Source organism: Neofelis nebulosa, chromosome 6 (assembly GCF_028018385.1).
Source record: "Neofelis nebulosa isolate mNeoNeb1 chromosome 6, mNeoNeb1.pri, whole genome shotgun sequence".
In the NCBI taxonomy this organism is placed as follows: domain Eukaryota; kingdom Metazoa; phylum Chordata; class Mammalia; order Carnivora; family Felidae; genus Neofelis; species Neofelis nebulosa.
In genome coordinates, this window is record NC_080787.1 from 101827174 (window position 1) to 101848731 (window position 21558).

General features: G+C 42.0%; 1 protein-coding gene across 5 annotated transcripts in view; it reads left to right on the forward strand.

Moving 5' to 3' along the window:
- ARMC2 (armadillo repeat containing 2) overlaps positions 1 to 21558 on the forward strand; it is a 135054-nt gene that overhangs the window by 69792 nt on the left and 43704 nt on the right. For all 5 annotated transcript variants that reach the window (XR_009263195.1, XM_058734904.1, XM_058734902.1 and 2 more), the window contains 3 exons: positions 3703 to 3848; positions 6970 to 7069; positions 19753 to 20068. Coding sequence is in view for 4 of the 5 variants with exons in the window: in XM_058734904.1 (XP_058590887.1) it covers positions 3703 to 3848; positions 6970 to 7069; positions 19753 to 20068 (562 nt within the window). In the remaining variant the exon portion in view is untranslated. The remainder of the gene's footprint in view (positions 1 to 3702; positions 3849 to 6969; positions 7070 to 19752; positions 20069 to 21558) is intronic.

Consider the following 21558-nt stretch of genomic DNA (forward strand, 5'->3'; position numbering starts at 1 on the left):
ATCTCACTCAGCTCTGCACACTCCCCACAATGTGACACTGCAGTACATGGAGAGGTCATGTCACATGTAAACGTTTGCCTCCATTCTTGACTTGGGCCACTGAATCAAAGCTGCGTTTGGGAGTAGAAGAACCTTGAGCTGTTTTAACTTTTTATAATGAGGTAAGAAAAATGGCCGAGAGAGGGAAAAACTGAGGCCGAAACAAGAAAATAAAAGCTCCTAAGAAAACTGTTCCTTTTGCTGACGGCATCCCTTGCCAGAGGCTGGATGTGGGGAACAAGAGGATGGCAGTAGATCAAGGTGCCCAATCCGTGAAGCCCTAGGGACCAGGGAAGAGGACATGTTTTTGTGCATGATGATTAGAATGCATGTTCCCTGGCGTCTGATGGCCTGGCTTCAGGTCAGGATTCACATGAGCATCTGAGCTCTTTGGACTCTGAGTTGGGAAAGCTTGTGAGTCATTCCTCGGGTTGATGTAAACAGCGGTGCTTGAGTGAGTGCCTGGGCTGTCTCTGGAGAAGGAGAACAGATAGAGCCAGGGTCTGATGATGAGAATTTTCCATTTTATGGTGGTGATGGCCTGGAAAGCCTAGAATGATTTTTTAGCCTTCACACAAGACCATTCCTTAGCTTAGGAGACTATATTGTATAGATCCACGGTGAAGTGGAATGCTCAAGTGGTTTGTTTTCCCCTCCAATGTTTTGGATGCTGAAGCTTTCAGGGAATACTTTACTGAATTGCTGTGTAATTGAATTGACTTCAAAAGACTTGAACACATTTACTTGAAGCATTATTTTTATTTTCTCTGATTTCAAGGTAGTTATATTTTAACGAAATCTTTTTGTTGCTGTTGCTACAAAGGAAAACTAATCAAAGATATGTACCTTAATAATTGTTTTTAAAGTTTATTTATGGCTATAATGAAGCCTTATATTTACATAATGCTTTACAATGCACAAAAACATTGTCCCATGTTTCCATTTTATACACACAACCACCCCAAGAGGTGAGCAGGGATTAGGAACCCCTTTTCACAGATGAAAGGATGGGGAAGTTGTGCAATGAGTGGGTGCCTCAGTCACATAACTAGAAAGAGATTTGGGACTTGAGTCTCTACCATTTGACTCTAAGGACAGGTATCTCTCTTCTGTATTTTGGGTGTGAAGTCCCACAGAAAATGTGGGAATGGGACACACGATGTTGGAACTCCTGTTTGGTGATGGGCATTGGTAATGCCCTTCACACATCTTGTCTCATTGAATCCTCACAACTCTAGGGCAATTATCACCGTCCCCACTTTATCGATGAGAAAAATGTTCCCCAGAAGGTTCACAAACTAACCAAAGCTAGTGAGTGGTGGGGCTGGGATTTGACCAGGCATCCAAATCCTGAGCTGACTCTTGTTAACTAAGAGCCTGTCTGTACTGTTCCATGAGGAAAGATCACACTGCATCAAAATCCTAGAGGAGAACACAGGCAGCAACTTCTTTGATCTTGGTCACAGCATCTTCTTACTAGACACATCACCGAAATCAAGGGAAAATGAAAGCAAACATGAATTATTGGGACCTCGTTAAGATACAAAGCCTCTGCACAGTGAAAGAAACAACCAACAAAACTAAAAGGCAGCCTAAGGAAGGGGAGGAGATGTTTGCAAACAACATATCCGATAATGGGTTCATATCCAAAATCTATAAAAAAGTATCAAAGTCAACACCCAAAAGACAAACAACCCAGTTAAGAAATGAGCAGAAGCCCTGAATAGACACTTTTCAAAGAAGACATCCAGATGGCTAACAGACACATGAAAAGATGCTCAAGATCACTCATCATCAGGGAAATACAAATCAAAACCATGATACCACCTCACACCTGTCAGAATGGCTAAAATTAACACAAGGAACAATAGGTGTTGGCGAGGATGTGGAGAAAGGGGAACCCTCTTGCACTATCGGTGGGAATGCAAACTAGAGCAGCCACTCTGGAAAACATTATGGAACTTCCTCAAAAAACTAAGAATAGAACTACTCTATGACCCAGCATTTGTACTATTAGGTATTTACCCAAAGAATACAAAAATACAGATTTGAAGGGGTACATGCACCCCAGTGTTTATAGCAGCATTTTCAACCGTAGCCAAACTGTGGAGAGAGCCCAAATGTTCATTGACTGATGAACGGATAAAGAAGATGTGGCATATATAAACAATGGAATATTAGCCATAAAAAAAGAATGAAATCTTGCCATTTGCAATGACGTGGATGGAGCTAGAATGTATTATGCTAAGCAAAATAAGTTAATCAGAGAAAGACAAATGCCACATGATTTTTACTCATGTGTGAAATTTAAGAAACAAAACAGGTAAGCATATGGGAAGGGGGGGAGAGAAGAAGGGGAAACCACCAGAGAGTCTTAATGATAGAGAACAAACTGAGGGTTGATGGAGGATTGGGGGAGATGGGCTAGATGGGTGATGGGTATTAAGGAGGGCACTTGTTATGATGAGCACTGGGTGTTGTATGTAAGTGAAAAAGCACTGAATTCTACTTCTGAAACCAATATTGCTCTGTATATTAACTAACTAAAATTTAAATTGAAAAGGAGAGACTTAAAAAATAAACAGCAGCATTAATTAGGTATTAGGTATTAGGTATTAGGTAACAGCAGCATTAATTTTACTAAACTTTACTAAATTGGATTTACTAAATTATTCTCTTCTTCACTTTTAGACAAAGATAGCTCTCCTAAACATTTTTTATAAAATAAGATGAATATGCAAGAAATAAATACATGTCTCTTGGAAGAGAATGAAACTAACAGTCTTAAATATCCTTTGGTCACAGCAATATTTGATGCTACTCTTAAGACTATGGACTGAGGGGCACCTGGGTGGTTCAGTCAGTTGAGAGTCTGACTTTGGCTCAGGTCATGATCTTGCGGTCTATGAGTTCAAGCCCCGCGTCGCGCTCTGTGCTGACAGCTCAGAGCCTGGAGTCTCATTTGGATTCTGTGTCTCCCTCTCTCTCTGCCCCTCCCCCACTCATGCTCCGTCTCTGTCTCAGAAATAAATAAATATTAAAAAAAAAAGACTATGGACTGAGAGGTTTCTTTTTTTAATATTTTTCAAAAAGTTTATTTGTTTTGAGAGAGAGTGTGCATGCACGTGTGTGCATGTCAGTGGGGGAGGGACAGAGAGAGAGAGACAAAGAATCCCAAGCAGGCTCCCCACTGCTAGTGGGGTCCAATACGGGGCTCAAAATCACACCGTGGGATCATGACCTGAGTGGGAATCAGACGTTTGACCGACTGAACCACCCAGATGCCCCTGGAAATGAGATTTCTAATCTGTGGAACTGATGTCGCATGTCTCAGTGTGAAGTGAAAGTCTTATTATGGACAGCTAACAAACCCGGATGATGATCTATTTAACCCTAGGGTTTTGGTATAATAATTGCTTATTAACATGAATTTCTCATTCTTCACCTTTGAACCAAAGTAGGCTCTCTTTGTATCCATTTTTTTTTTTTTTCCATTTCATGCTACTTGTCCTTAGGCCCATGTTCTCTGGTAGGAGATGCTTAAAAGGGGCTTGGTTTTGCTACCGATTTAATGAAGCTTGTAGGATGAATCGTGTTGTACTGATCAGTATTGCTGTATTTTCCAATTAAAAACAAAATGGCGCAAATGTGCTTTTATCCCAGATGACTGCTACACTGAGAAACTTGGTTGATTCACCACCAGCAAGAAGTAAGTTGCTAAGCATCAGTGCCCTCCCCCAGCTCTGCGCGGTGATGGGACAGTACATGGCTGACAAGGATGTCTGCACCAATATTGCCAGAATATTCAGGTAGGTGGACTAGGAAAACAAAGCAGCCTTACACAAATGCTAAGGCTTAAATTTGGGGGGGGGGGGGGCGGTATCTTTAATATTCGTGTGTGTGTGGCTGGCAAGGAATCCTATTTTGCTTCTTACTTCACCTAAAAAAAATAAAGTAAATCTAATGGCCTAAGTTCAAAAAAAATGATTTAAACTGATGACTCCATTTCATATGGTTTTCTAATGCAATTCTAAATTCATCCATTGTAAGTCACCTTAGTTCTTTGGTGAGTCAGGAGTTATCCTAGGGTTTTTACACAAAAAAAATTCCTCTTAGCTTATTGGAGATAAATAGCTATATCACAAAACATGGTAAACTTTCTAGTACACTTGGAAACGGTACTTAAGGGTTTTAACTCAAAAAGGGGAACATTGCTTACAAAGTCTCATCTGACCTGATTTGTAAGAGAAGGTTATTTTATTTCAGTTGTTTGACTGAACTTTGGCTCACACATTCACTAATCATGCTCACACTTCACTCCAGGAGTGATGACCATCTGAATCCAGGTTGCTTTAAAGCAAGATGTTTAATTTCAGAACAGTCTTTAAATTATTATATTTCCTCCCTCACTGCTCCTTGAGCCAATGTCTTAACATAATTATCCTTCTCAAGAGACCTGGGCATTTCTTGAACTTCACTGTAATTGTTTAGCAAAATAGAAAATTTCCCGAACACTGAATTGGTAATTGACCACAGTATGAGGATGAGTCCAGATTTGATTTTCAGCACTGTGCTTTCCTGCCTGTAAAATCATAAATTTTGTGTTTATACATGGTGGCATGTAGGGATCCGATTTTCATTTTTTTTCCACGTGGATAGTCGGTTGTCCCAGCACTTTTTATTGAACATGGCATTTTGTTTTTGCACTGATTCTAAATGCCTAGTTAGTTAAACACAAGCAAGTTTCCTTATACTTGTAGGTCTGTTTCTAGGCACTTTGTTTGGTCCATCCTCAGACCAGTACCACACAGTTTCCAGTGTTATAGATTTAAGTCTTGCTATAAGGTAAGATGAGTCCTTTGGCTCTTTTCTCCTTTAAGGTCCAAATTCTCTTTCTCATGAACTCAAGTCCTCTTTCTCATGAACTGGAGAATCAGCTAAGGTCTGGGATAGGAACTTTAGCATTTTTCATAGAACAGCACTGAGTATGTAGAGCAATTGGGATGCAGGAGTGGAGAATTGACACCTTTATGATACTGAGTCTTCCACCAATAAACATTTATGATGTCTTCTTTTATATTTTTCCATAAAATTTTATTTTTTTCTCCAAAAAGATTTTGCACATCTTTTGTCAGATTTATTTCTTCATGGCTTTTGCTGCAATTATGAATGCAATCTCTGAACATATTTTTAAGGGGACTAAGAGGTACAAACTTCTACTTATAAAATAAATAAGTCATGGGGAAGAAAATACAGCATAGGGAATACAGTCAGTAATATTGTAATAACTTTGTGTGGTGACAGATGGTGACTACGCTTATCATGGTGAATATGTTATAATGTATGGAATTGTCAAATCACTGTGTTGGAGACCCGAAACTAATGTAATAGCACATGCTGACTATAAAATATGTATATAAAATATTTCCTAATAGGCTGTTGCTGGTGTACATAAATAGTATTTAATATTTGCTTATTAATTTTAATCCAGGAATCTTAATGAAATTTACATCTAAGCATTAGTCTATAGATTGTCTTGGATTTTGTATGCAATTTGTCTGCAAATAAGAATAGTTTCGGGGGTTTTTCCCCATCATTACAACTCTTCCCTGCTGTCCCCACCTCTTTCTAATTGTATCACTCAGGATGTCCCATACAAAGTTGTAAGAGTGTTGAACCTGCTGCCCTACTCCTGCAGAGAAATATTTGAAAGAAAATATTTGAAAGAAATATTTTTGTGGTTTTACCAGTTAAAAATAATATTTACTGCAGGTTTTTGTAGATACCCTTCAGAAGGTTAAGGAAGAATTTTCTTGCACTAATGGATGTTAGATTTTCTTGAATGCTTACCTAGTATCTATTTTGATTATGTAGATTTTCTTTTCTAAATTCATTAATATAGTAGATTACAGATTAATAGGTTGTCTGACGTTAAGCTGCTATACATTGCTAGGTTGAATTGACTAATATCTTGTTTAGGATTTTTCATCTATGCGTTAGATAAACCTTGTACTTTTCCTTTTGCATTGTCCTTGTTTGGTTTTAGTGGCAAGTTTATACCAGTCTCATAAAATGAGTTGGGAAGTGTTCCCACTTTTTCTCTATTATCGAAGAATTCCTGAAAATTGAACTTAACTCTTTCTTGAAAAGTTTGTAGGACTTGCTTGGAAAGTGCAAGATTTGTGTGTATCATTGACCACAGATTCACTTTCTTTAGTGGCTATATATCCAGCCATATTTCCTCTTGGGTTAGTTTCAAAAAGTTCTATTTTTTATAGGAATCTATAAAAATCTATAGCACTACTAGGAATTTACCCAAGGGATACCGGAGTGCTGATGCATCGGGCACATGTACCCCAATGTTTATAGCAGCACTTTGAACAATAGCCAAATTATGGAAAGAGCCTAAATATTCATCAACTGATGAATGGGTAAAGAAGATGTGGTTTATATATACAATGGAATATTGGCAGTGAGAAAGAATGAAATCCTGCCATTTTGCAGCAACATGGTTGGAACTGGAGGGTATTATGCTAAGTGAAATAAGTTAGGCAGAGAAAGATAGATATCATATGTTTTCACTCATGTGTGGGTCTTGAGAAACTTAACAGAAGACCATGGGGGAAGGGAAGGGGAAAAAAATAGTTACAAACAGAGAGGGAGGGAGGCAAACCATAAGAGACTCTTAAATACAGAGAACAAATTGAAGGTTGTTGGGGATGGGGGAGAGGGGAAAGTGGGTGATGGGCTTTGAGGAGGGCACTTGTTGGCATGAGCACTGGGTGTTGTATGAAAGCCAATTTCACAATAAACTATATTTAAAAAAAAAATAAAGTAACCCTATGTGTATTTGAGCTTTCTGGAAACCAAAACAAAACAAAACAAAAAAACCAAAGTTTATTTTTATTTTCCCATTTGGCATTTCTGCAGCAAACTTACTTCTTACCATGACTGCTGTGCAGCCTTGGCCAACTGTTCCAGATGTTATGCCTTGTTTTTGAAAGTGATAAACAAATACCAGAAGAAACAGGTCAGTTCTTTATGTATTTAATTCTTCAGTTTGTCTTTGCGTTGGTGTATTTGTATAAGCCCATGTTAAATGACCTTATGTTTTGAACATACAGGTTTCTATCAGAAGCTTCCATTTGATGTGTAATGGGCAGCCCCAGGAGTCAGAGTTATCTGTAGGAGTTGAGGAGAGACTAGTTGGAGGGAGAAATGGCTACCATGGGATGTTGATGTGGTAGGATCCCTGGTTTAGGGAAGAGGATGGGTGCACAGTGTTGTTGCTGCCAGTGATCCCTGGACACTTAGACGAGAGTCATCCTGGGGTGGGATGGGAGTTATTTGCAGGCCCAGTCCCAGGCTTGCTGAGTGGGTGGGTAGGGGCCTGGCCATCCGCACTTGACTGAGAACCACGGGGACTTCTGATGCAAAGCACAGTTTGGGATCCCCTGCACGGGTATACTCTAAAGATTCTTCTAGACTGGAAATTCTCTAATTCTTTGACACTTTAGTATTTAGAAGATGAATCATTCCAAACAAACGTAAATATTAGAAAGAAAACAGAGGCGCCTGGGTGACTTAGTTGTTGAGCGTCTGGTTCTTGATTTCAGTGCAGGTCATGATCTCACAATTCGTCAGATCGAACTCTGCATCAGGCTCTGTGCTAGCAGCCCAGAGCCTGCTTGGAATTCTCTCCCCTCTCCCTGCCCCTCCCCTGCTTACTCTCTCTCACTCTGTCTCTCAAAATAAATAAATGAACGTTTAAAAAAGTTTTAGAAAGAAAATAATTTGGTTTTAATGAATTGGGTAACAGTATATAGAGCTATTTAAAAAAGGGAAGATGTCACAAATGACTCCACCTTAATATAATCATAATAGTACAGACATTAAGTTTTATTATGAGTCTTTGAATATTCATTAAATGCAGTTTATTCAGATTTATAAATGATTACAGTTACATCACCTGTTTGGTGACATATTTGATACATGAACACAATATATATTTCAAATATGGTAAACTTTCAGAATCGCACACTAAGTTTCATCAGCTTTAAACCAAATAATTTATATGTATACTAAGAACATTTTAATATAAAGCTTTTGTGTTTGTTTATATTGGCCATCTCAAAACCACCTCAAAATATAACCCATGTTTCCACAAATAGCGCTGAATTTATTTTTACCCAGCCAAGTACTTCTGCTGAGAATAACTAAGTTTGTCAGATTTTATGCTATTATTAGCTAATTTATTAAAATGTTACTAGTCTCTTTTTGGTTATACAGATGACAGAGAAGTATCTATCTATGCTCATATTACACTATTACTACATTTTAAAGATGGTAAAACCTTGCTTAAAGTGTTAGTAATTTTTATTTGGCTTTTAAACACTGATTTACAAATGCGTACTTGAGTTTCTGATTCTGAGAATTTGGGTTACAAATGCTTTCACCTACATATTTTGTATTTTTTCTAAATTACATACTTTGAAAGATTTCAAGGTATAAGAATTTGCTACGTCAGGTGAAGAATGATTTGATTAATCTACCTGAAAGATTCTCCATTGCTGTTAAGTGTCCATTAAGCATTTGTCCATAAGCATCTTGGCATAATGTATTATCATAACTGTAATCTTAGGGCAAGTGAATTAATCTGGTGAAAAGCTTAGGCACTCCTATTCCTGGTTTTCTTTTTAAGTAAAAGAATAAAATGGCAGAAATATATTTTACATTAAAAGAATTCTTTTAGATCTTATACTTTAAAAGTTTAGTTATGGATTTTGTTTGTAAATGTGCTTTTATGATTTTCATTGTAATTTTATTTTACCATCATTATTCTTTTTTGCTTTGGTGTTTTGATTTTGAATGATTTAGATAACTATAACCAGAGAAGGCATCTTTGCTTGCACTAGAATTTTCAAATGAGGGTTAAAGAATGCATTTTGGTTTAACAACTTGAATTCAAGTTATGTCATAACCTGTACATTTTTAAAAAGGAAGAATACACATCAGTTCAGTACTGATAAATAGCCCTATTGTTTTGTAGCATTACTAGTAAATAACCGTTTGTTTTTCTGATTATAGCTTGGATGATGGCCGTGTTTAACAAACAGACAAAAATCCTGGTATCTTGCCAATGTAAGACATTTGAGATGTCAACACAGCTAAGGGTATGCTTTTGGTGCTGTAAGGGACTATATATCTTAAAGTTTAATCTGCATAAAATTTTACTGTGGCTCTTAGCAAACTACTTTTCACTTTGGACCAAAAGTTCTCATAAAGCAAAATTGGTGTTTCAAAGCCATCTTTTTTCTCTATTGATCTATATGATAATTTTGTGTTCCTATTAAAATTATTTTGGTTAGAAGAAGAATGAAGAGCACCTTGCAAACTATGTACAGTTCATGTTTCCAGAACCATCAAGGAAATGCATAATTTATTAAATTATTTTAATCATTGCAGTGAAGATCATATTAAAATATATTACATATTTCCTTGCTTTCTTAGAAGACACTAAGAATAATTTAATCTCTTCTTGATGCCAAAGGTCAATATTACAAACATTAATTATTGCTCTAGAGGCTATTTGTCCCATAGTGCGAGCATGAGTCTGTTGATGAGATTCTTTTTTTTTTTTTTTTTTTTTTTGAGAGGGATACAGAGGGTGAGCGGGGGAGGGGCAGACAGAGAGAGAGAGAGAGGCACAGACTCCGAAGCAGGTTCTAGGCTCTGAGCTGTCAGCACCGAGCCCCACGCAGGGCTCACAAACTGTGAGATCGTGACCTGAGCCCAAGTCAGACACTCAACAGACTGAGCCACCCAGGCATCCCTGATGAGATTCTTTAAATGTTTTTGTCCTTTCTGTAGATTTCTCTCTCTTCCCTTTCTATTGATTGTTAACTCTGTCCTTGGTAGTCTTTACTTGTCTTTACTTTCCTTTTGCAATTATTTGCTTGCAATTAGTAGGGGAACCTCATAATAAAACTTGTTAAAAGGATCAGCTAAAAGGGGCACCTGGGTGGCTCATCGGTTAAGCGTCAGACTTCGGCTCAGGTCATGATCTCACAGTTCATGGGTTCAAGCTCTGCTCTGTGTTGACAGCTCAGAGCCTGGAGCCTGCTTCGGATTCTGTGTCCCCCTCTCTCTGCCCCTCCCCACTCACACTCTGTCTCTCGCTCTCAAAAATAAATAAAACATTAAGAAAAAGAAGTCTGTTTTTATTTATTTTTGAGAAAGAGAGTGAGCATGAGTGGTGGAGGGGCAGAGAGAGAGAGGGGACAGAGGATCCCAAGCAGGCTCTGAGCTGACATCAGCAAGCCTGGTACGGGGCTGTAACTCATGAACCTTGAGATCATGACCTGAGCCAAAGTCAGACGCTCAAGTGACCAAGCCTCATGTCTTCTGCTTTTTGCACCAATAGCTGGAGCCTTTCTTAGCTAGAGAAAATGAGATGGTTTATTAGACTCTTCCATGAATTTTTTCTGCCAGACTTGTGTCAAAACAAGTAGTCCTGGAAAAAACAAGACAAACAAAAAAACTAGTCCTGGGACCAAACCCAGTGATAACATTGATAATGCTTTGATAACACAGCCAATCACACTGATGAAGCTTCAGGCACTGGTCAGAATGAACCACTTAGATTCATTCAGGTGAGTTCAGATCTTCTCCTGCAGGACCCTCAGAATGGCCTGCAAAAGGCAGGGCTCATTAACCTCAGTTAGCTAGACAGACCATGAGTTGCTGATTCGTAATTGGTGAAATAATCCCCAAATTTTATTAAGATAATCACCAAATATTCCTACCGATGTCCTGCTTTGAGAAAGTTCAGTATATACCCATATTGAAATTTTGTAAGTTTGCAACAGATAAATTTGAGGAAGATTAGTGCATATACAATCAAATGATGGCCCAGTTTTTTCCACCCCTCTTTGCACTTCTGTGACGTGGGCCTGTGTCTGAAGGCTGTGTGCTACCAGCCAGGGTTTCTGGTTTATCAACAGTCTCAGAGAAAAGGAATCCACCCCTCCCAGCTCTTACAAAGGACTTCCTCAGGGAGAACAAGGGAAACTTCTTTGGCTCCTGTCTGGGAGGCTAATTGGTCCAAAATCCATGGTACGACTAATCACTCCAGTTCCCATACACACAAAAACGGAGACCGAAGCACAACGTTTCGGTCAGCTCGATGCAGTTTGAAAGCTAAACTTTAGCATTAGGTAAAGCCTCTATTAAAAATGGTAACCCAGATTCAATTAAATGACAAATCTCATTTAAGAAATGTGCACATATTGTATGCTCTCTGGTGTAAACTACGTTTGGTACAAACCAAATGTACAAACAGATGGGCCTAGTAACGCAGGGATGAGCAGGGTCAGTATCAGCCTTGCAAATCAGGGCCTGCCCTAGGAGGTGCCTCTGACGTCACCATTGCTGCATTTAGCATCTCCCCAAAATATGCTTGGGTTTGTTTTTTGGAAGAACATGAAGGGATTTTCCCCATTTCTTCTGTAAATATCTACTGGGCAAGGGATCCAGTAAAATGTCTCAAATGAGATTTGTATGATGGGCAATTTTTTACGGAGGTCATGGTCTAAAAAGAATAACCTTTATCTACATTCCCATCACATGCCCGTTGAGCAACTGACTATCTGACTCTCTCCATTTGAGATATGGCCAATTTCTTGTGTTTTTTTTTTTGTTATTGTTGTTTTTGTTTTTGTTTTTGTTTTTTTAAAACAGAACATCCAGAGGCAGGACCCTCATCAGAGCCTTCAAAAACACTGTCTGGGAATTGCCCGACATGTCCTTGCTTGTGCTGCTTTTAAAGTCATGCCTCTCTCATTCCATTTAGACTTCTTTTAGGGTAAGCGATCATGTTCGGCCACGTACGCACAGCGAGCACTGTCTGATTTGGAATGCTCAGGCATCGTGGTGTTGACAGTGAGACCTGGAATGTCTGAAGGGTATGGGCTGAGAGCACAGACATCTGCCATTTTTCTCGCTGTTCCTCTGTGATGTAGCCACAGCCATGCAGCAGTCCAGAGATAACGTGACCTCTCTCTCCCCTCCATCTTTTTTGGGGCCAGTGAGGATTTGTTAGGGAGGCGCCTCCACCCCTTCCCCTGGAGCCTTTATATGGTAACTTGGCTCCTGGCTCACCCTCTTCCTCCTGCCTGGCAGGAGCGTGCCCTGTGGCTGTATTCCCAGCCCCTCTGCAGACACATTCCCACTGCTAGCATTTGGCTGAGCTTGCTCCTTTTTTCAGCCTTGGCCTTGGTCTGCACCCCTGACCGGGCGGGCAGCACAGTTAGCCCTTAGCTTGTTCATTCTTTCCAGCTCCTGCTGCTTTGCCCTTGTGGAACTGGCTCTACCCCGCTCAGCACGGAACCCAAACGCCTGACTTATGTCTGCGGACTTAAGAACAGAACAGAGCACAGTGAAATTCTAGCCTCGCCTGGTGCTTTTGAGGGATAGCCACGTCCAGAAGCATATAGTTGTTGCTCAGGAGATGGCTGCTGATGGAATGGATAGATGAACAGAGGCATCAAGTATAATCCCTGCAGGTTTTTAAACGCTCCTCTACTTAGATTCTGGGTATTGAGTCACGAGCATCCCAGATCCTGCCATTTTGTATGGTTCAGCACTTAGGCAAACTGCTGACCCACTTTCAGCACCGCAGGGTTAATTAGCGTTTTTGCCGTGGTGCAGTGTGTGTTCCAGATTGGTAAAGTTTATCTGTTCTTCAGCTCACCTGTACGTTCAATTCATGTTGAGGTTTCGTTCGAAGGTGGGAAGTTGGGTAAATGTTGTAAAATTGCAAATCGTGATTCAGCTCTCAGATCCAGATTGCATGAGAAGTTCCTAACCACATTTTAAATGGGGCATCTTGAAAATCTTTCTAAAATGTTTTCTTTTACTTAGTAGAAGTAGTTCTCTCCTAAGTAAGTGGAGTCTGATGAACATAGTTTATTCTTTCTGTGATAGTTTGATATAGTTCCTTCCCTATGGTCAACATTATACACACCAGTTATTTTCAGGCCAGGTGGGAAGGGTGTGGGAAATGAGGAGGAATGTGTTCACCTTGGCTGGCTATGTGCGGGGAGTAATAATGTCAGGTAATGCAGAACTGGTCACATGGGGCTGGATGGTGCATTGGACACTGGCTTTGACATTTAACAGGCAGTGGATGTTTTTGAGCAAGGAAATGAGGTAAGAGCTGTGCTTCAAGAAGTGGTATTGACAGTGAGGCGCCTGGTTGGCTCAGTCAGTTGAGTGTCTGACTTCGGCTCAGGTCATGATCTGACGGTTCAGGGGTTCAAGCCCTGCTTCGGGCTCTGTGCTGACAGCTCAGAGCCTGGAACCTGCTTCAGATTCTGTGTGTGTCTCTCTCTGCCCTTCCCCTGTTCATGCTTTGTGTCTCTCAAAATTAATAAACATTAAAAAAAAATGTTTTTTAAAAAGAAGTGGTATTGACAGGGGCATCAGGGTGGCTCAGTCAGTTAAGTGTCTGACTCTTGATTTCGGCTCAGGTCATGATCTCAAGGTTTGTGAGTTCAAGCCCCATGTCGGGCCCTGTGCTGACAGCACAGAGACTGCTTGGGATTCTCTCTCTCCCTCTTTCATTGTCCCTGCCCCACTCATTTCTCTCTCTCTCTCTATCTCTCTCTCAAAAATAAACTTTAAAAATTAAAAAAAAAATTTTTTTTTCAACATTTTTTATTTATTTTTGGGACAGAGAGAGACAGAGCATGAACGGGGAGGGGCAGAGAGAGAGGGAGACACAGAATCGGAAACAGGCTCCAGGCTCCGAGCCATCAGCCCAGAGCCTGACGCGGGGCTCGAACTCACGGACCGCGAGATCGTGACCTGGCTGAAGTCGGACGCTCAACCGACTGCGCCACCCAGGCGCCCCTAAAAATTTTTTAAAAATTAAAAAAAAAAAAAAAAAAGAAATGGCATTAACATTGATCACAGAGGGAGGATCCCACCAAGGGTCTGTGACAGGAGGCTACAGACAGATTAACCAGAACAGGCATGGGAAGGAGGCGGTGGGGGGAGATTTTGAGATGGCAGAGCAAAGGGAACTCAGTGACTGGTTGGTGAGGGGAGTGAGTAATCAAACATGCCTGTAGGACCAAGTCTGGGGGATCTGGCAGATGAGGGTTATGGTGAATGAGGAGTTTGGGAATCCGTCTGTAAGCACAGATGGCCAAGGTCCTGCCTCTTTTCCTCACCAGGATTGGACTTTGGGGTCAGCAAGCCCCGTGAAGCCTAAGTCTCCACATCTCTGGGTAGAAGGAGAGCCTCCTTCGCTGACTTGGGCCAGTCTCTCTCACATGGACAGTCGCATCGACAACTGCTGCTATGGGAGCTTGCCGGCCACTCAGCCGTGTCCTGCTCCTGGCTTTGTTCCAGTTAAAGCAATTTCATTTACAGCAGTGAGGGGCCCATTGAGACCGAGTAACGTGCTGGCTCCCAAGGGCACAATATATTTGAAACTAAAGAGAATATCCCACAGGCTATAACTGGAGGGTACAGTTGAGGTCAGGTTTCTTGCAATAGCTGTACCTGTTTGTCTGAGTTCTGGTTGGCCGTAACTGTTGCTAGGCTGACTCCATTTTTATGCGAAATTTGCAAGTCAGTATGAACTAGTTATACTAGACTGACTTCTTAAAAAAAAAAAAAGTACCTCTCCTGATTCATCTTCATTTTGTTGTTTCCAAACTACAAAAGCTGTTGCATATATATATATATATGCAACATATATATATATATGCATATATATATGCATATATATATATATATGCAACATTGTATTAAATTTGATAAAAATGCTCTAAAAGTTCAGGGGTGATTTATAGGTGGCTGTCAGATACTGTCAGAATAAAAGAGAGTATCTGTATCTCAATGGAGAATTGTATACCGATGAAATAATTTCTGCTATGGAGTCAGTCAGTGGTCTCTACAAATCGCTGATGTTGGCCTTTGTCTAATTTTTTCAAATCTGTATAGAATGTTTAGTTAAGTGGCATTTTGGAGACTTGCAAAAGATTGGCAACAATCCTTAATCTCTCTTTGTGGACCAGTGAATAAACCTCTCTATGACACTGTCCAAGGCGGTCCTCTGCACGGCGCGGGCCACCCACGGTGAGCCATGGGGCCTTGCAAAGCCCTCTGGCTCAGCCGGTGTCCTCGGGCCTCCAGATGAGTTAAGATCGGCACTGGTGTGGGGATAAGGAAGCACCACCTCTGCCAGCCTCCTGGGAGACTGCTGCTATTTTGGCCTGTTCCACGTTCCCTAGATTTGCAGAGAATAGATTTGTGAAAGGGGGTGGGGGGGAACGAAAAGACGCCCGAGCCAACCCTGAGAAAGAGGACAGAAACAGTGAGCGTAGCAGTTGCTGGAAGCTTGGTGCTGCAAACAGCGCAATCTGCCACCCCCATTTGTTGATCCCGCGTGCCATCCTTCAGTTGGCCCTGCTGCTGCCAGGAACCACCCCCTCCTTTTTCCATCTGAAGGCAGGGAGAGAGGTACTGTGGCAGTGTTAACTCTTCCTGCCCTAAAGCCTAGAGTTTCTTCTTCGTGAAGCGTATGCCATGGTAGGATCCACACAAGTATTAGAATAAAAGAACTGCAGAAGTCGAAGGGGCCGAGGGAGTTTTCTGAGAAAAGCAGCACTCAGTCTTCCCAGATTAGACCACATGTGACCGTGGAGGGAGGAAACTTGAGTTTGGAAGAATGATGATCTCTAAGGAAAGCTGTCTTCGCCTCCAGCCTGGGATCTGGTCTGAATACCTGGCAGATCAGCAGTGATGGGTAGAGATGGAACAGGGCCAGAGACACCTGCTGAGTTCTGCTAAGGAGGAAAACAAACATAGGAAGAAGAGGCCTAGGAAGAGGGAGAAGGGAGAATAGCGTAGCATCCTTCAGAAGGCAGCTGTGATGTTTTACAGAGTAAACTGATTAGTCCTGATATGAATGAGCAAAGAGGATGCAGCCACTTTTTAAGTTTTTAAGGAAGTCATTCAAAATCACATATAACATCTTTCCTGTCTTGCTTCACATGCTCCTGAGGAAATGAGGGAGGAGCTCAATCCCGGGAATAGCATGAGGTCCAGCAACATCAAGAGACTACTGTTAAGTGCCCGAGGGAGGTGACTAGGGGTAGAGATTGGGAACACTTTGTTCAGATTAAAGGGCTACAAATTATGACTTTTAATGAATTTGCATATCTAAATGCTTGGGACGGGGCCCGGCACGTCATAAACACTGTGTGTTCATTCCTGCTGCTGCTGCTGCTACTGCTATTATGGTTGATTATTAGAATTTTTCAGAGGTAGGAGTCATGTAGAGTGTCTTTAATCAGAAATTATATTATCAGAGTTTATGCAAAAAGCTCATATTCCTCAGCTTAGAAAATATGAAGTGGAATATCCTTCGAGGAGCCTAATTCTTAGAAATACCCTCTGCCCTGGTTGGAAAGGGTTCTGCTTCTCTGCTGGGTGTGTCCAGGGTGGAGGAGGGCTTTCCCTCCAGAGCCCAGGGAGGAACCTCTGCCATCGGGAATTAATGTGAAGTAACCTCCGCCTTTATGTGAAATGATGAGTGTCATAATGAAATTGTGTGTCCTTATTTAAGATTTGAGAGCCACAGACTTCAGCATTTTTAGGGAACTGCCTGGTGATCAGAGACAGACAAGGTGAGCCCAGTACCCAGGAAGGGGACTGTCCCAGGTACTTTTTCAAGACCCGCTCCTTTTCGCCTGGCTAACCTACTCCGTTCCTCCCCTCCATATATCTGCATTTTATACATTTTTTAATGTTAGACTCAAATTCGTTGGAGGTTATTTTGCCAACCCCCACCACTGTTCTCTGGGCATCCTCTGATCTAAATTTCTCGGAGACTGTCGGGTCCGTCCTGCACAGTTAAATGCCACTAACATGTTACTGATAGTACATGAAAGCGGTTCAGAGCAGTGCCTGAATCATTCCTCATGATTTGTGCTTTACCTGTTTTGTCTCATTACCCTCAATAGAGTACAATATGATACAATACAATACACTACAACACAATATTTCCCCCATTCTACGAATGAGTTAATAGAGGCATAGAGAGGCTAAGCAAAGTCACATGTATGAACCAGACTGCCTGGCTTTCAGGCTGGAGATTACAATCCCTTTCCGTGTCTAGCTTCCTGCTTGGCCCTTTTAGTCTTTGCTCTTCCCCCACGCTTGTTAGCCTTGTCTTCTCAAATAGATTAGGAGCTCTTCAGAGCACGGTGCCTCACCCTGTTTCTTCGAGTGTATTCTCCCAGGCTCCCAGCATTCAGAGTTCCCTAAGGGCTTCAGGCGCGCGGTGGGCCAGGACCAGGTTCTCCTGACTGGGATGACTGGGTGCCATTGGTTGCGGGCTGAGCTGAGGTTTTTCCCAGTGTGAACTCTCTCCTGGACCCGCTCCAGTTCTTGCTGGCGTGTCAGCCTCCGACTTTCTTAATGTTGACAAATGGTTCCCAGCTGCACAAGCAGTGGCCTCGCTTCTTCTCGGCCAGTGCCAGGGAAAACTTTTCTTTCAAGAACAAGCAGGAACAAGTTGGTATTGGCAGAGGAGCCCCAGGCAAATCCCATTTTGTCCTTTGCCTGTGACCTTCCACTCTCTGCCACTCACAGTTCCTGTGCTGCCCATCCCCCAGCCCCAGGACCCACCTAGACCTGGCTCCCTGATTAAAACAGGCCCAGGCCTCTGCCCTTTGTCCCCAGTCCTTAAGTCTGCTAATTACTACAGATCTGATCAACAAAGTCCAGTTTATAGGGAATCCCTCCTGGTGACATATTTGGGTTTTAAAAGGAGATAACTCCTTGACTGCTCCGCATATGGCAAGGCAAAGGAGATCCTTAAATGACAGGCCATGTGGGAAGCAGGGCTTGGCTGTAGAAATGACTCTGGATCAGGAGAATCCTGGTTTCCAATCCTGACTCACCTCTCACTAGCTGTGTGACCAGGCAGCTTGTACGAACCCCAGTTTCTTGCCTGTCAAATCGCACAGTGCCTGGCACAATGAGAATTAGCACCCAGGTCAGTGGTAGCCCCTCAGTGAGTGTCTCTGTAAAGTCTCTTCCTCCCACAGGAGTTTCCTCACTCTCCATGGGTATGGGTGAGGCCAAGAGTACTCATCTGTCTGTCGTTGTCGAATTAAGAACATAATTATTTTTGCATTCTGCTTAGTTGTAAATTGTTCTCAGCTTGGGACTTTAAGAAATATTTATTTATTGTGAAATATAGTTTATACACAGAAAAGTACATGAAACACACATGTGCAATTTAGCAAATAGTGATAAAGGTGTCTCCCATGTAACCACTACCCTGATCAAGAAAACAAGTGATGAGGTTTTGGGGTGATAGTGGGTCAATGGCCGAAAAAGAATTCTTGGCGACGTCTTTGGTGCAAAAGGGTGGTTTTATTAGAGCACGGGGACAGGACCCATGAGCAAAAAGAGGGGCGCTGGGGTTGTGAAGAGTGGCTTCTTATATGCTATGGGGCTGGGGGAGGTAAAGTCAAAAGGGAACTTTCCAAAGAGATTTTCATATTCTAAAGACTCACAGATTACTGGAGGTCTAGCTATTGTCAAGCTAAGGCATTAACATTAAGACAGTAGGGAGTTCCTGAAGGAAGGTTTTACTCTGCCTGCCTTAAGTGTGTGTCAAAGGGCTGCGGGTTATAAGGAAATCTAATTTTATCTGCCATTTCCTTCTTGCCTTTGTTTCCCACATCACTATGGAGGGGAGGTTGATGCTGGGGCTCCAGGAAACTCAGTCTATAGGTTTCTGGAGATTAGGCTGTTGATAAGATTGCCTTTGTCTTCTAATTTACTAAGATAGTTGTGAACTGATGGAGACTTTATCAGTTTAACCATTTGTTTTTGGTCCTTTCCTTTGTCCTTGGGCAGCCTGGAGTGCCTGAGGAATGCCACACACATCCCACCTAGGAGAGCTGGGTAATGCTAGACTGTGCTTGGCCCTCAGTTTGCCTTATGTTCCCTCATCACTAAGTGGTGGCTTTATATAACACAGTGCTTTGATTCTCAGCTGGGGCTGATTTTGCCCCCAGGGGACATTTGAGCCTTTTTGGTTGTGGCATCTGAGGAGGTGCTCCTGGCACCTAGTAGTAGGGGCCAGGAATACTGCTACTAAATACAGCCCCCCAACAGCAAAGATTATCCTGCCCCAGATGTCTGAGTCAGGAAAGCCTGCTGTAACACAATCTGATTAGCCATTGTGCAGAACACCCGATTCTTAGAAACACGATGCTTCAGCAGGAGGTGAACTTTTAGGAAAAGATTTGGGTGCTCAAGAAACCTGTTAGTATCAATACTTAGATTTACATAACACAATATCAGTAATCCTATGCCACTCAACTAATTGTTCTCTAGGGGGTTAAAAAAAAAAAAAAGCCGGCCAGAATTTCAGATGAAGGATCTGAAGTTAATAGCCCTTGCTAATAGTATCAATCGGTTTCTATTCTTTCATTGTTGCCAAATGCTTTTAATCTCTGTCAATTTGCACCAGTCTTGGGACTCAAATACTAGACTAGTTAGTAGAAGCCAGATGTGTTCCATTTTGCTATTAATTAAGTCGTGAATAAATTAAATACTGTACCCTTTCCAACAACTTGTCCCAGCCCCTATGCACTTGTAATGGTCTTCCCTTTATTGCAGGATTTAGTTGTCCGTATTGTCTTTATTCTTGGCAACTTGACAGCGAAAAATCACCAGGCTCGTGAACAATTTTCCAAAGAGAAAGGGAGCATCCCGACCTTGCTGTCGTTATTCCATACATTCTACAAACTGGACCTGTGCGCCAAGGAGCAGGCGGGAGGAGCCCAGCAACCCAAGGTGCAGAGGCCGCGGGCCCCAGCGGAGGACGTGCTCATCAAGCTGACCCGAGTACTGGCCAACTTAGCCATCCACCCTGGCATCGGCCCGGCCCTGGCCACCAACCCGCACGCCGTGGGCCTGCTCCTCGCCACGTTAGGTAAGGCTGCTCCCAGCAGGGGAGACAGTTCTGTGGCTCCGGTGCCCCTAGGGGTTTAGTGGTACAACTGGCTTGCTTTAATGAGCCTTCACAGCTGCAGGAAGGAAAATTCCTCCACTCTGCAGAACTTCCTCAAAGGTAATACAGGTAATATTTTTAAAAATTTGCGAAAAGAAAAGAAAAAAAGAAAAAGAAAAAATTGTTACTGAATCTCATTGAATTGTACACCTGGAAAGGCTGAATTTTATGGTATGTGAATTTTATCTTTTTTTTTTTTTTTTTTTTTTTTTTTTTTAAGTATACTGGAGGCGCCTGGGTGGCTCAGTTCTTTGAGTTTCCAACTCTTGATTTCTGCTCAGGTCATGATCCCTGGGTTGTGGGATGGAGCCCCACATCGAGCTCAGCTCTGAGCATGTAGTCTGCTTGGGATTCTCTCTTTCTCTCTCTCTCTCTCTCACTCCCTCTGCCCCTCTTCCTCGCTTGCGTGCTCTCTTTCTAAAATAATAAAGTATACCAATCAAATTACCAAAGACTGGCCAAATTAACTACAAAGAGTTTAAAATCCTTAATTTTTCCTGGATTAGTCCATGTGATTAAAGTTTATTTATATTTTTATTTTTCAGGCTTTCATGGTATCTATAATTATGGCCCCCAATCATTTGTGTCCCATTTCCCCCCTTTATTAGCCATCTCACTCTTCCATAACAAAATACCACAGACTTAGTAGCTTAAACAACAGAACTTTGTTTCTCATGGTTCTGGAGGTTGAAAGCCCAAGGTCAAGGTGCCTGCCAGTTGGGTTCCAGATGAGAGCTCGCCTCCTGGCTCGCAGACAGCTGTGTTCTCACCCTGTCTTCACATGGCATTTCCTCAGAGTGTGCACTCAAGAAAAAGAGAATGATCGCAATCCCCACCTTTCTCCCCCTTTCTCCCTTTCTCCCCCTTTCTCCCTTTCTCCCTTTCTTTCCCCTTTCTCCCCCTCCTTATAAGACCACCAATCCTATCAGATAAGGAGTCCACCCATATGACCTCATTTAACTTTACTTCCTAAAACCCCTATCTCACATACAATCACATTGGAGGTTAGAGCTTCAACATGTGCATTTGGGGAAGGGGCTGCATTTCAGCCAATAGTATTCTGCTCCTGGCCCCCTGCCCAAAATTCGTAACCTGTTCTCATGGTAGGATTAGTACGTTATACGAAGAGACACCAGAGAGCTTGCTCTTGCTGTCTCTTCCATGTGAGGATACAGCAAGAAGGCGGCCATCTGCCAGCCGGGAAGAGTTCTCACTAGAACCCAATTGTGCTGGCATCCTGATCCCAGACTTCCAACCTCCGTAACCGTGAGAAAATAGATTTCTGTTATTTTAGCCCAAATCTGTGGTATGTCGTTACGGTGGCCTGAGCTGACTGAGACAGATGTACCTTTTGAGTATTAATTATTGTGGGTTCAAATGCTTGTAAGCACATGTAAAGCATTATTAACTAT